Genomic DNA, 14,066 nt, shown 5'->3' with positions numbered 1-14,066 from the left:
ATGAGCGCGAACTAACGAGTGTTCCAGTTGTTACTTCGCTGTGTTTGAAAAGCGTGCTCTTTTCGCAAACGGGGCCTGCCCAGCGAGCGAAGTGATCTTTGTGCGCCCGGCAATAAACGCAATCTTTCCGGTGAAAGCCGAAGGCGCGCGATTCTGCCCACCGAAGAATAAGCGCGCGGACACGAGCACCTCATCACGAACCCCCCCCCCCCCCCTGCTTTGCCCCATCCGCGGGGCAAAGTACGCGTAAGAGAGATAAGCGCGCGTTGACGCATCGCGACTAGCTGGCTGCCGAGCGATATATATATATACGTGTATACATATACGGTGAATGACGGCGGTGGTGGCGACGATGGCATAAACCGTCTGATACTGTCCGTGTAATTGCTATCACAATAAAATTAGATAACCGGACGGTTAGCCGATAGAGGTTAAGCGTGAGGGTTCGACGCTATTTGAGTCCGTGGAAGGTTCGGACGCATACGCGGTGACTTCCACCTTTTCGTAGAGCCTGTACTTAACCACCACAGCGGCTACGCTATGCCGCAAACCAGCAGAGATGACTTTGCTCAATGATCGGACTGGACAACGAAACCGCGCGTGCCATGTTGAATTTTGAATTACGCGCCACTATTTGGCAAGCCCTATTCGCGCTCTTTTTTATGCGTATCATGCATACTTCCTGTGGCGCGTTAGTGCGCATATTTTGCTACAAGATGTATATCATTATCTGTAACTATACTGTAAGAAATCTGTAGAAACTGCATGAATGTAGATAACGCGTTTTCTCTCTCTTCACTGCCGCTACACTAGCGCCGCTTGTGGCGTGGGTGCTCTCAGAAACGAGGCTGATAAGGCGGCCGTCTCTGTGTGTCGGCCCTACGCCGCAATTTCAATCCTTCTCAAAGGCGCGAAAACAACGTTTGCGCGCTCGTTTCTGTCGGCCGCATTGCGTCTTCGAGGCGTCGCACATCACGAATACCAAGGATGGCCGATACAAGTTCACAGCCCGCCAAGCCGGATGGGTGAGTGGAAAATGAAAGCGACCGGCTCAAAAAGCGACGCGACTGAATGCGAAGCTCTTCTCTCTGTCCACGCGGGCTCGGTTAGTTCGGTTGCACAAACTTGCCGTGTGGTCGTAAAATATGGCTAACGCGTCGGTTTCGGCTGCCCGCGTGTTCTCTTGAATCACAAGAGGCGTGCGGCGGATCGGTAATTTTGGTCAAGAAAAAAAAAAAAAAAGCGCGCGAAGTGGTGCAACTTTCGCTGTGCTGAATACGAGTTGGATTCCGTCCACTCGCCGTTTATGTCGGACGTACGTTTCGTGAATTTGCGTTGCGTGTTCAGTGTCGTTTGACCCGCGTAGTCACATGTTTACTTGTTAAAACTGTGAAGCCCCAAAGTTTTAAGGCTTTCCTCCGCTTTTGTGCTGCACCGTTGTGCGTTGGTTACGCCGCTTGTAAACCGTACAGAGATGTTTGTTTCGCTGCCATATTTGAAGCTAATACGTGACTCGGGCTCGCTAATCGTCACGCCTACTGGCCACAGCAGTCAATTTATTCACTAAAGCGTTTTCATTTGTTATTGCCACTACCTTAATCAAACGCAGAGAGTATTAAGCCCCGTTTGCCTTGCTGCGGGCGCACCGTGAATTCATTATTTGCCGTACTTGCCTGTCGAAACAAGCTGGCAATTGTGCTTGCCCCTTTGGAACATTCCGAGCACGAAACGGCAACCTAAACACGCCAGCCCTGTTAGCAGAGTGAATTCAATTGTTGGACTGCTAAGCTGGAGGACGCGGGTTCTATATCCGGCCATGGCGGCCACATTTCGATCAAAGCGAAATGCAAGAACACCTGTGTACTTACATATAGGTGCGTGTTAAAAAAAACCCTAATTGGTCATGAGCAATCCAGAGGCCCTCACTCGTAATCATATCATGGTTCTGGCCCATGAAACCATTCGTTATTATTAAACCGACAAGGCTGTAGTAATGCTGTTTTAATAAATCAAGGGAGCTCTGAAGCGTGGCAGTGTTTCTCTTGCGGTTTGGAGGTCCTGCATATTCAAGTAATTTATAATAAAGATGACGCTGAAAACTACTGTCGGTCGTTTATTTGGCAAAGAACAGATCAAACTAAAGGCTAAAAGGGGATGCGACAAATGCAATTCTAATGTACTTGTCTTCATGCTAGTTGCCTGTGCTATTTTAGCAAAGTTGAAATATCAGTGCACCCAAAGTTCGGTTTTCTTAAAGGAATCCTGAACCGCCCCTCGGTCTTGGTCAGGAAACTTGTCTTGCAGATAGCAGACGCTGCTATGGACATCTCAATAAATTTTTGCAGTCATATTACAAGTAGACCATAAAGTTGCTATTTTCAGGTGCTCTCTTTGTGCAGAGGCCCGTCCTCACTGGCTTTGGAACTGCCGGCACCCACTTGTCAAACAACAGGCATCATGCTGTTGCTAATAGCCAAGCATAAATCAAATGTGGCATTTGGATGTGATGTGCTTATTGCTGCGGGGTGCTGGCACAGCGCTTCATAGTCTGCTAACTTTCCGTAGGGAGCCACAATCGTGCATAAAAATGACATTCGGAGGGAGCGATTGTCATTTATGTGTGCTGATGTCAGGGCTTAACCTAGGAATTTTTTTGAGGGGGTGTTTATGTGTGGAGTGGCCAACTTTGGCAACTAGTTGTCATCCGGTAAATACTTTAGCACCACTCAAAAAGCTGAAACATAAAAAAAAAAACTTGAGGAGGAGGGGGGGGGGGCGGGGCAATACTTTCTTAATCTCCCCCTAGTTACGGCCCTGGCGTAAATTCTTTCCCCTGTGCCATCCTTTCCTGCTTAACTTGCACCACGCCCGTCAGGTCGAGAGGAAGCGTGTCGCGAACAGCTGGAACTCTGCTTGTTTCCTACTGGTTCGACGACAAATTCTTGTGACAGTCGATTTGTTAGACAATAAACTCCAATTCGTAATGTTCATAGACTGTCGCACCGCCTAGCAGAATTCAGGAGCGTCCTCTCAAGGATGATCAGTAGGCAGACGCTTTCTCGTACGGCGGTTCTAGCCTCAGTATTAACGCGTTGGCAAGAAACAAACACAAATCATTTTGTATGTTGCGTGCAGTGAATATACCGGACCGTTCGTGACACAATAAATCTGATTAGTTCTTGCGAGAGGTGAAATTTTCGTGAATATATGTGGCAACTCGCGCCTTCAATTATAGCCCACAGAGTACAAATGTCAGCTTCACGATGTTTTCTGCAGCCACGTTGGATAGTTAAATGTTATTGTCTAATATTTACAGTTGAAACGCCTTGTGTGCGTATAGCATTATAACATTCGTCAGTGCTTTTGTAGTGCATGAATCCCATACATTCATTGCAAGCAGAAAGTAGCACAGGCTCACGATTTGCGCTTCAAAACCTTGGCCTACACTGCACCGCTTGTTTTTTACTTTCGTTAATAGATGGCAGCACACTGCAAGCGATTCCTTTCTTGCGGAGTACCGGAACGAAATGTTCTCCGAACCCACAGATAAACGTGGTGATTGACGCCGTGTGGGTGTTGTGCGTGGTGAATGACGCATTGTTGGTGCTATCAAAGTCGTTCGGCGGGGAGAATTCCTCAGATTACTTTAAGCAGTGATGTTCAAGGAAAGCATCTTGACGTCAAGGATTTTTCACTGGACGTAGATGGTTGTCAACGCGATGAGAAAAATAGCGACTATGAATGATCAGCTGCTAGCTCACGAGCAGCGAGTTGCACTTCCCGTCCCGTCTTGCTTTAATGTTTTGTTTTTCATGCTCGTAAGTCCCTTTGGCTGTATTTATTGTATATCCTTCAGCGAACTCCAAATAAAAAAAAAGTTTTTCTTGTGCATTGCATATAGCCCAATTACAGTAAATATTACAAAATGCTCGAGCTCGACCAGTGAAGCGAAATGGTTGGAGCAATGAAATGTGCAGTTACTACAGTCCCCGCTAACTTCTCCTGCACTTCACCGGTGCCGTCCAAATGACATTATTGTTGGACAAATTTTCATAATTTTGACCTTGCAAAAAGCGTACGCGTGTATTCATTTCGATATCCTTGTTTCGATCACGCTGATGGAACCTGCAACATCAGAGTGCAACGAACTGCGCACTGTTGGAGTCTGATCATGGCTGTGACACAAGCGCTACTTAATGGGAAGTGAAATGCTTGTGTTCCGTTAAGAAGCAGCTGCACGATGCATACAGCACAAATAACGACGATGGCGTAATATGAAACATTTGGTCTTGTGTAGACACGACGACGCGCTACTTGCTAGTGGCCTAATATTGCGGCAAATTCCCCAGGCAGGCTCGGCACAAGTTATCTCGGAGTGCCATTCGATTGAGACGTGAATTCTAGTTGGCGCAGCTTTTTGTAGCACGCACAGGATTACACAAAGCATCGTTGATACACGCACGATTAGCTGCCACCACCGCCCTTTGCACTGCGACAAGAAATAAGGTAGCGAACATTCAGCAGTTCCTATAGTTTGGGAAAGTACTTTGGTCCGATATACATTCATTTCACGATCAAGAGTTCATTCGGTGAAAGCAGCACGGAGAGTACGTCCGTGCGTCCAATCTTTTTCTATGCGAGTTCATGGGTTGATCATCCTTCCGCAGCGATCTTAGATTGCACGGCGCGCCACCTATAGGCCGTGAGCATTGCTAATACTGTGGTCGCACTATGATTACTTCGAAAAGCGGCTTGTGTCCCCTTTATAAGTACTGTATTTCAACATTGTACTGAAATAATTGTGGGTGGCTTGCTTCCAGGGAAGACAAGTCCAAGGTGGATGCGGCCATGCTGCTCCTTTCGGGGAAGAGGGACTTTATCGTCCAGGACTACGCGTCAGCTGCGGCGAGCCTGGAGGAGGCCTGTAAGCTTCTGGCGAACTTGTATGGCGAGACCGCCAAGGAGTGTGGGGAAGCCTACCTCTTCTACGGACGTGCGCTGCTCGAACTTGCCCGACAGGAGTCAGACGTGCTGGGAAACGCCTTGGGTAAGTCTGGCTAGCGTTTCCTTAGCATCACAGTAGAGCCCTGTTTGTTGCCGTTTTGCATAATCTACAGAAATAGACGTGTTTATTTTGATTTTTTATTCACACATTTGATAGTTTTCTTACAGAAAACCAGAGGGGTAAGGGCTAAACTTGCAAGCATGCGCCTGACTGAGACACATGCTTGCGCAGAAACACCAGCTTATGTAGACAATGAACACATAATTGAGTGACATAAGTATAATCAACATGACTAACATTAGGCTCCGCTGCTACATATGTGACAGAAGTAGCATGATGAACAATGTACCATATTATTCAGTCTGCAATTGTTGGAACTGACTACAATAATGTGCAGCTCATTGTGGGTGTCTTGAAATGAGATAACCACTCTCGGAATCCACGGAGACAGCAGACACGGTCGAACTACACCAAACATCATGTACATTTATTCAATTACTTTTACATTGACGGCATCGTCAGCCGAATCACATACGTCATTAGTGACACGCTAAAACACAACCTTGTACTATATTTCAGTACACTCAACATAACAGACGGTGACCCGAAAGGGGCGGCGCCGATGTTCGACTCACTACGGGACACTGTCAGAAGGCGACCATTTGCGCCAGCTGTCACGCACCAAAGAAAGAGAATCCCCAATCTTTCCTGTCCGGCCACCCAGCATTGCCACCAGGTGTGGCTGCTGGCACTAACCATGATGATGATAGTGAAGATCTTGTGCAAACGCTGCGCCACCTACCGCTCAGCGGCTGTTAGCCCTAAATGCAGCCTATCCGTGACACGCGTGTGTGCCACGAGGTGCAAATGACGTTACAGGGGTTGATAGCACCGCCAAACATTTAAATTTTGCAGATTTGTTTAAAGGACCACGAAGCAGCTACAGAAACACTCAAATCAGTTTAGACGCGCAGTTCATTCTTAGAAAATGCGATGCACTATTCAAGTGGTTCTCAAATGGGGGTTCGCGGCCACGAAGCCATATCTGTGATCCGCGAAACCCTCACCCGCATTTTTTTTTTAGTGTGTCTGTGCCACGTGTTGATGAACTGTCCAAAATAAAGGGATGTGGCACGTTTGTTTGATGTTTTCAGCAGCAATGAAAGGCACCTGTTTCACGCTCCAGTTGTTTACCTACATACCCCTCTATTCCCTCCGCTGCAAGGTGTCCCCCATCACTTCCACCAGTCCACAAGGGGTGCCTGACACATCCATGGCTGAGAACCACTGGACTCTGCTTTTTGGTGGGAAATATTTAATGAGTAGCAGAGGAAATAAAGACTGGGCTATCCTTGATTATTCCTTCTGCATTTGGACTTCTATGTAATGGCAAAGGTTTTCCAATCGCCTGGTGGTGCTTATTTATATGATGTTGCCGAGGGAGTTGAAGGTTGGAAACTGCATCGGCTATGTGCATTTGTGGAAGCACAGAAAATAAATGTGCTATCGTTGGGTTCTAAATATGGCTATGTGAATTTATGGAAGCACAGAAAATAAGTGTGCTATCATTGGGTTCTAAATATGAATATCTGGCTAGAAGGAAACGCAGCTGGTAAATGGGGCTGCTAAGGCATGCTTTCAAGGGTGGCATTCGGGGGGACAAATACTCCTTCTGGTTCCTGTGACTGGTGCCTTTGACTCTGGTGGTATTGCTCATGCGATTTGGCAGTTTCGCTTACTGCACAGTGCAAATGTACTTAGGTATGTGTGCCATGCATAGTAGATGTACTGCCAGGTAGACATCTGTAGTATATACAGAAAGCGGCACACTAGGTGTTTGCTCCCTCCCCCCCACCCGACACCCAGCCTGTCTTCAAACTTCTGTCCACATGTGTGCTCAGAGTTGGGGGCACGTTAAAGAACCCCAGGTGGTCTAAATTTCCGGAGCCCTCCACTACGGCGTCTCTCATAATCATATAGTGGTTTTGGGACGTTAAAACCCCACATATCAATCAAACTTCTGTCCACCATAGGATACATAGCGTAATGACTCAAGGCAACATTCGAAGTCCAGTTCAGGTTCCTTCCTTTTCAAAAAATTGGGAAAATGCTCGTGACTATGCCACTGATCAATATGTGGAACACCACCTACAGGACATTTCAAAGAGCAAAGGTCAGAGACAGTGCTTCACCTGGCTGACCTTGCTCATTTTCGTGCAGTAAGTTCTTTCTCTCATGGTATTCATGGAAAGTCTTTTTTAACATCTTATGTGTTGATTTTTAACTTCCTCTTGAGGAACGTAACCCAACTTGACTCGCAGCGTAAAAAAAAATCTAGCCACCAGAAAATGATTTCAGCTGCATGATTTTGTAGAGAAGTTCACTCGTAAATGCCATTGTCGCATAGGCCATCCATATGTGGGCCTTCATCCTTGTTGGTCGTTCATTCTGAAAACCATCTCCGTTCTTGATGTATTTCTGTAGAGTCCGAAGAGGAGAAGGAAGATGACGACGATGATGAAGAAGATGGAGAAGAGGAAAAGTCTCAAGAAGGGGATTCAGCGGGTGAGTACACTATGCACGTCTAAGAAACATGGCATGCCATGCATAGGTGGCAGCTTTGCTCGTGACAAGTTACTCTTGTGTTTGTATACATATGTGCAATGTACATTTTGTGCTGGCAGCTAAGTTTCAACATTGTGCTGGCTAATGTTTTCTTCACAAGGTCACAATAGTATCAAATTTGAAGGTTGTTATAGATGGTATAGGCAAACACTTTGCTTGCTTGTTTGAGGCATAACATGTGTTTCTTTTACTTGGACTTCTCATGCATAGATATTAGCAAATAGGCTTCTAACAAATATTAGATATAACTATGGTATTGTTCGGTGTTAGGCTATTGTTATAACTAATCACGACTCTACATTCAGAGCATACATACATGTGTCCTTTTATGATGCAACGCCTCCGCTGCATTGAGGCACATAAGAGGCTGGCTACATTATTTAAATGGTTCAGCAGCTAAGCCTTTCATGTCATTGTCCCTATAGAGCTTCTTGCGATTGCCTAGAAGGAAAGTTGGAACTGTAGGCGAACACTGGGATGTTACAACTTTGGCGTAGTCGTTGAAAAGTGAGATAGCCTTAAAAACTCCAGGTTAGCAGCATCTTATCTACCACAATAGGCTATTTTGTGCTAGAACAGCACGTAATGAATTGATTTTCAATATTGCTTAGTACTGAGGCCTTCTGCTTGCATTTTATATGAAATGTGAAGTGTACTGGCTGCTCATTGAAGTTGTGGGACAGGCGACAGTCGTTGCTTGCTTTCCTGTCTGTTTCTCTTTTTCGCTGCTTTTTTGTGTCGTAAGCAAGTGAACTCTTTTGAAAGGGAAAATATACAGGTTAATGCTGGTTAATGTGGGTAATACTGGTGTGCGCCTATCATGCGAGCAAATGCGGTATACAGCCACATGCAGTCACTCTAGTCATGGCCTAGCGTCCGTATGAAATCTCGCAAAGATGGTGGCACCCGATTTCCCTCCAGGTGATGTCGTAAGAAACGCTTTGCTTGGCCCAAAATTGCCTCCGCAGGATCTTCTAAGGAAGGTAGTGAAGAAGAAAACGGAAAAAAACAAGACAAAGAAGAGCAGTCTGGTTCTGCTGCAAAGTTGTCGGAAAGCCCAGGCGTAGCGAACGCGCCGGAATCGAAAGACTCGTCTGGTGGTAGTGGTGATGGTGGTGAGGCGGCGGCAGGTGCCGCCACTGAGGTGAAGGCACAGCAGAATGGTGGAGGTGAGAGAGCCTGCACTTCGGGTGGCCCCAACAGCTCTTCTACTCTCGTCTGTCTTTTGGCCTTCTCTTGTCATGGTTTACCTCACTTTCTTCTGGTGGTCGTTTTTCTCGGTACCTTCTTCGCATGGACACTTTAAACTATCATTGAGCCAGCATTTTGCTCTATTGACACTGGTTAATCAACGAAATGACCTCATCCTGGTAAACAGCGAGTCATCATGTAATGAAAGTGGTCAGGTTAGGAGCTAGTACATAGCACCAAAACTGCAGGTTCAGATACTCGGGAAACTGAAACAAAAACCAGAATTAATAACGAGTAGGGCACTGAAAACCCGGAAAATTGATGTTAAATTAGAGCAGAATTCCACAGATTCTGGTTCAATTGTTTTGTTATACAATTTTATGAGCTCAGTCACGAGGAACAAGCTAAGTTAAGCACTTATCGGTCTTGTCAAGGTTTGTAGCTGATACGGTGTGGTTGGTCTCTTAAGGTCATCATGTAGCTTTCTCGTACAAACATTGTTAATCATCCAATGAATTGCTAGTCCGATGCGGTGTCACTCACTTTCTGTGCAAGTCGAAAAATTCAATTCATTGGTTGAAGTGCGACCATGTAAGGAGGGTATAACATCTGTGGAATGGAGCTGGTCTTGTCGGTCAAGGATGCGGTTTCACGTCGTCACGTCACTTACGTCTCTTCCCTGTCACATTCTGTAACTTTTCATGTCTGCTGAAGCCTGGTGCTTGTTTGGAACTTAATAATTTCTTGCATTTCTGAAACTGCTCTCTTACTAACGGGCATCATTTCTTTTGTTTTAACATTCTTTCATTGTACTGTGGGAGAAATTTGCCTTGCTGATTCAGGCAGCATTACAGACTACTTCCCACGGTTTCCTTTTGCAGAATGCCATGTTAACCATGCTTTGTTGCTTGTCTGAAGGTGCATTTCATCTAAGTGCACCCCAATACTAAACATTGCTATGCTTTATATTTTAGCTGATTTGCTTGCTGTTCCAAGTTTTCTCATTGACTGCGAATTTGCCATTGCTAAAAAATTTATTGCTTTCTTTTTTTGTGGTGTACGCAAATGCGTTTGAATCGCATTTTATGGTGTTTCACTAAAAAAAAAAATGAAGACTTATAATTCCTATTCACTGGTACCTCATTTTGGCACTGGGTTCTATTTGCTATTCAGTTACGATGACATGTTATTACCATGCTTGCAAAATTATGTGAACTTCCAATCAAGTTCGTGAAATTTAATTAGAGTAAATATTGGTCGCCAAAATGTTTCGATGGTTTGATGATATGTCGGGAGTACTTTTAACTCCGTTTTCTACCCTATTGCCGTTGCGAGCCCTTTTCAGGCCGATTATCGGGAACTTGCAGGAACTTAGAAACTTGCAGATTCAGTAGTCTGATATATTTTCTCTTCTTCTGCCGTCAAGATCTTCCTAGGCAAATATTGAAGTACCTAGGTGTTTACACTGGGTGATAACATCTCCTATGCATTCAATGCACTCTCATGCCACCAAGAACGGTGCCGCAGCTACTAAAGTGAAGGTTGGGCCATGTGGTCAGGTGTGTTAGTATCAAACAGTTAAAATCTTGAGGACGTTGGCTTAATTCCTGGCCGCGACTGCCTCATTTTGATGCAGGCCAAATAGTAGAGGAGCGTGTACTTAGATTTAAATGCACCTGAAGAACTCGGGGTGGTCTATATATTTCAGACCTCTCCACTCTGGCGTCAGTCATAATCATAATGTGGTTTTCGAATGTACAACACTACCAGTTGTTAAATTATGAGCTCATGGCCTCTGAAATTCTTAAGTATGGGACTTGTTGTTGCTTCGAATGCATAAGATTGAAGCTCAGAGCTTCGAAAAAACCAGAAGTTCAGCGGAAGAGTGAAGAAAAATTCATGAACACGGGGTGTCATTGGAGCCAATATAACTACAGGTGAACTTGTCTTCTCCAGGGCTGCAACTGCTTAAAGGGGCCATTAATTTTTTTAAGTTTTGTCATTTAGGCTTGAGCTTCATCGAATCATTTGCATCACAAATTAAGCAGTGTATCCTGTACTAAGGCCACTATGGGCAATTATATCTGTACACCCCTCCTTATCACTGCCTTTGCCTCCTGAACAGGAGGCATGCTGGCATCACTGGCAATCACAGTGCTCTTGACAGCTCATGACAGTGCGCTTGACAGCTTGAGCTTCGCGTAGTTATGTTCACGGACAGGCCATGGCCTAGTGTGCCGGGCAGCACGCCAACTCGCAGCAGAAACAGAACTCGCAGAGTTATCTGCTCTGACAGGGTCCACCACACTACCAGTTGATTTTATTTTTACCTGTATGGCAAGAACTTGCCAAGGTATGTGGACAAACGATAATTCAAAAATGATCAGGGATAAGCGTAAACTTGGGCAGTGCGGTTGTGTGCTCCGACCCATAGATCGTGGATAGCAAGATAGCTAGATCCGGATAGATCGGGAGATCTATCCGGATAGATCCGGAAGATAGCATAGATCCGGATAGCAAGAGCGTGACACTTGTGGTGGAGACTCTCGCCGTGGAGGACGCTGCGGTGCCGGGTGCTGTCGATGCATGTGAGAAAACTTCTTACACGAGTGTTCACTTCTCCGCTGTTCCCTTCCAACTGCCTCAAAAGCGAGTCGAGTTGCTTGCACGCTGCACGCGTTCTGCACATGTTTTGGGGGGTTTTGCATCACGTGTTACGATGTACATGTTTCCGGATCCACGTTTAAGAAGAATCACCGCAATTTAAGATTTTCTTCGTGGCAGAAATTTGGTGAAAGGCCAGTGTCTGCTCAGCCATGTAGCAGATGCGGTGCTAGTGATAGCAGACTGCACTGTAATCAAACTATAAAAACATGTGCGATGGCGTAAGGTCTTATAGAAAAAATTTGCAATTGTGGCGATCTGATGTGCACAGAAGTATTTCTTTTGAGAACTGCACGGAGATTGCTACGCATGAAAATTTATTTATCAAACATTTTGCGTGCTCCGATGATTGAATCGTTATTACTTTCAGTGAAACGTATCCAAAGAGTAATGCGCTTGTTGTACTCGCTGTTGGGCTAGTTGGCGCATGTCTCAATTCAGCAGTCAATTTTGCACCAAAATCACAACCACACTGCAAACAAAGAAAACAAATACAGGATGGGCACAACTGTTACATAGACAAATGTGCTTATTACTAACAATGCTCCAATCTTGCCCTTAAAACATGAGATGGTGGCTTGCTGGGCTAGTTGGCTCACTTCAACATATGTAACAGGGCATCTTTCTAGTTTTTTTTTCTTGCACATCTTTCGTCTTTTCTAGTTTTATGCACTGTTACATATCTTCAAACGTGGTGGTGTGAAAGTGTCACGTTTGATTAATACCCTTCTATTATTGCTTTACTTGATAATTACGCCGGCAAGAAACAAAATTTTTGCTGAGCGTGAATTCAAGAATCCATAAAATAGGTACTGGTGTCAGTCATCTTTGTCGTTTCCTACAAAACGTCTGCTACAAATCGTTGTTGAAGCTTTTGGCAACCACACACTTCCATCGGCGCTGGATATAAAAAATGTATAACCACACATCACAAATACCAGGTGCGTACAAGACTTCCAACTACTATGTCCCCAACAATATCGAATAATAGTAGTACCATAAACATATATCTTCGCAAGTTTTCCACAGTGCTCGAAAGGCGGCAGTTAGAAGTATTATGGTAATTTGTGCTTTTAAGCTGCAGACGTGCGCCTCCCTGTAACTCGACAGATTAGAGGGGTGGAGGCGCAGGAATTGACTGCAGTTAAGTTCAATGCATTATGAACATGCTCACTTTTATGAGAAATTGTACTTTTTTTGGCGCATTGCTTTGATTCATTCCTGTCTGCTTTTTTTCGTACCATCTGTTTGGGAATCGGTAGAATTTCACTGGTGTAGTTGACCCCTTTGTGTTTGCATGGCCATTGTGACAGTTGAAGACGCAGCAGCGATTCCTTCCTCTTTGTGAAGGTGAAATCGCGAAACGAGGGGTGTTTCATGTGCAGCACGAGCTTCACAAACGTATGGCAAGCAAAGGGAGCGGAAGCATCGCAAAGCTCCAGAGTTGTTTGTGCTTTTTGCAGCAAGGGAATGGCAAGCGCTGGCGTCGGCAGGCAAACTTGAGTGGGTCTTCCCTATCGCAGCAACGCGCTGAAGTGATTCTGCTCGCCAGATGCCTCGCAAACATTGCACGGTGTTGCAGTTTTACAAGTCGCCAAATGCTAGATATATGGTACACAACACGGACAGGGCAATTCATTGTGTCCAAGAAAAGAAACCTCGAGATAAACACTATCACTGAGCTCTTGTAAACACTGAGCACGTTGTGGCACAGACTACACTCTGCCCACAGGAGGTTCTATGACGTAGACTTGACATATGGAATTGGGTCAGTCACTGGCGTTGCATAAATTGGAACTATTCGACGTGCAAAAAGCGCGAGAAGTTCAAAACTCACTTGGCTGAGCTGCTGTGATCTGTAGCAATTCGTATGTTTCAGGTCTTGTAATAAATTACGCAGTTGAAGCAAAGAGAGCTTAAATCAGATTTGTCTTCACGGGATTCTTAGGACTTGCCTTAGTAGTTCAACGTACTTATAGAAAATTGTTAAAATCATTTCAGGGTCGCCTTAACGCTACAGTGCTAGCAGCCTTGAAAGAGACAAGTCTGCTTGTCTAAAATTCTGGCTCCTATCGACAAGTCGTGTTCACGAATTTTTCATCTCTGAAAGCGTAGGGCTTGTAGCATTGACACTGCACCTCTGTAAGGCAGCACTGGCTCTGCAGAAAACGAGGAGGATGCTGAAGAAGATCTCGAGAAGCCCGAGCCTGCACTGAAGGAGGACACGGAGCCGCCACCCAGTGAACCTGGCACTTCGACGGCGGGTCCCAGTGGTTCGTCGTCTCCACCAAAAGAGGTGCTCTTCCATTTTATCAAGTGTTCACATTCTGTTTGAGTGGTAGCGCAAGCTTCAGAGACGAGGGACAAGAAAGGTGACTCACAAGCGCTAATTTAGCGCTTGTGTAGGCCTGTGTGCTCAGATTTAAGGTTCACGTTAAAGAACCCCAGGTGGTCGAAATTTCCGGAGCCCTCCACTACGGCGCCTCTCATAATCATATGGCGGTTTTGATACGTTAAACCCCACAAATCAATCAATCAATCATCAATCGCCTTCTTTGTCTCTTGTCCCTGAAGATTGCAC

General features: G+C 45.4%; 1 protein-coding gene across 3 annotated transcripts in view; it reads left to right on the top strand.

The window, feature by feature from the left end:
• Positions 1-836: 836 nt before the first annotated feature.
• The window catches only part of LOC119180708 (protein HGV2), a 31,668-nt gene continuing 18,438 nt past the window's right edge, over positions 837-14,066 (top strand). The window contains exons 1-5 of one of the 3 annotated variants that reach the window (XM_037431838.2): positions 837-1,025; positions 4,821-5,047; positions 7,490-7,570; positions 8,599-8,799; positions 13,651-13,781. In XM_037431838.2, coding sequence (XP_037287735.2) covers positions 988-1,025; positions 4,821-5,047; positions 7,490-7,570; positions 8,599-8,799; positions 13,651-13,781 — 678 coding nt within the window. In that variant the 5' untranslated portion in view covers positions 837-987. The remainder of the gene's footprint in view (positions 1,026-4,820; positions 5,048-7,489; positions 7,571-8,598; positions 8,800-13,650; positions 13,782-14,066) is intronic. The other 2 variants (XM_037431839.2, XM_037431841.2) reach the window with 2 other exon arrangements.

Source organism: Rhipicephalus microplus, chromosome 10 (genome assembly GCF_043290135.1).
Source record: "Rhipicephalus microplus isolate Deutch F79 chromosome 10, USDA_Rmic, whole genome shotgun sequence".
NCBI classification, from domain to species: domain Eukaryota; kingdom Metazoa; phylum Arthropoda; class Arachnida; order Ixodida; family Ixodidae; genus Rhipicephalus; species Rhipicephalus microplus.
Note: the sequence above shows the minus strand (reverse complement) of the source record. Positions and strands in the feature narration are given on the sequence as shown.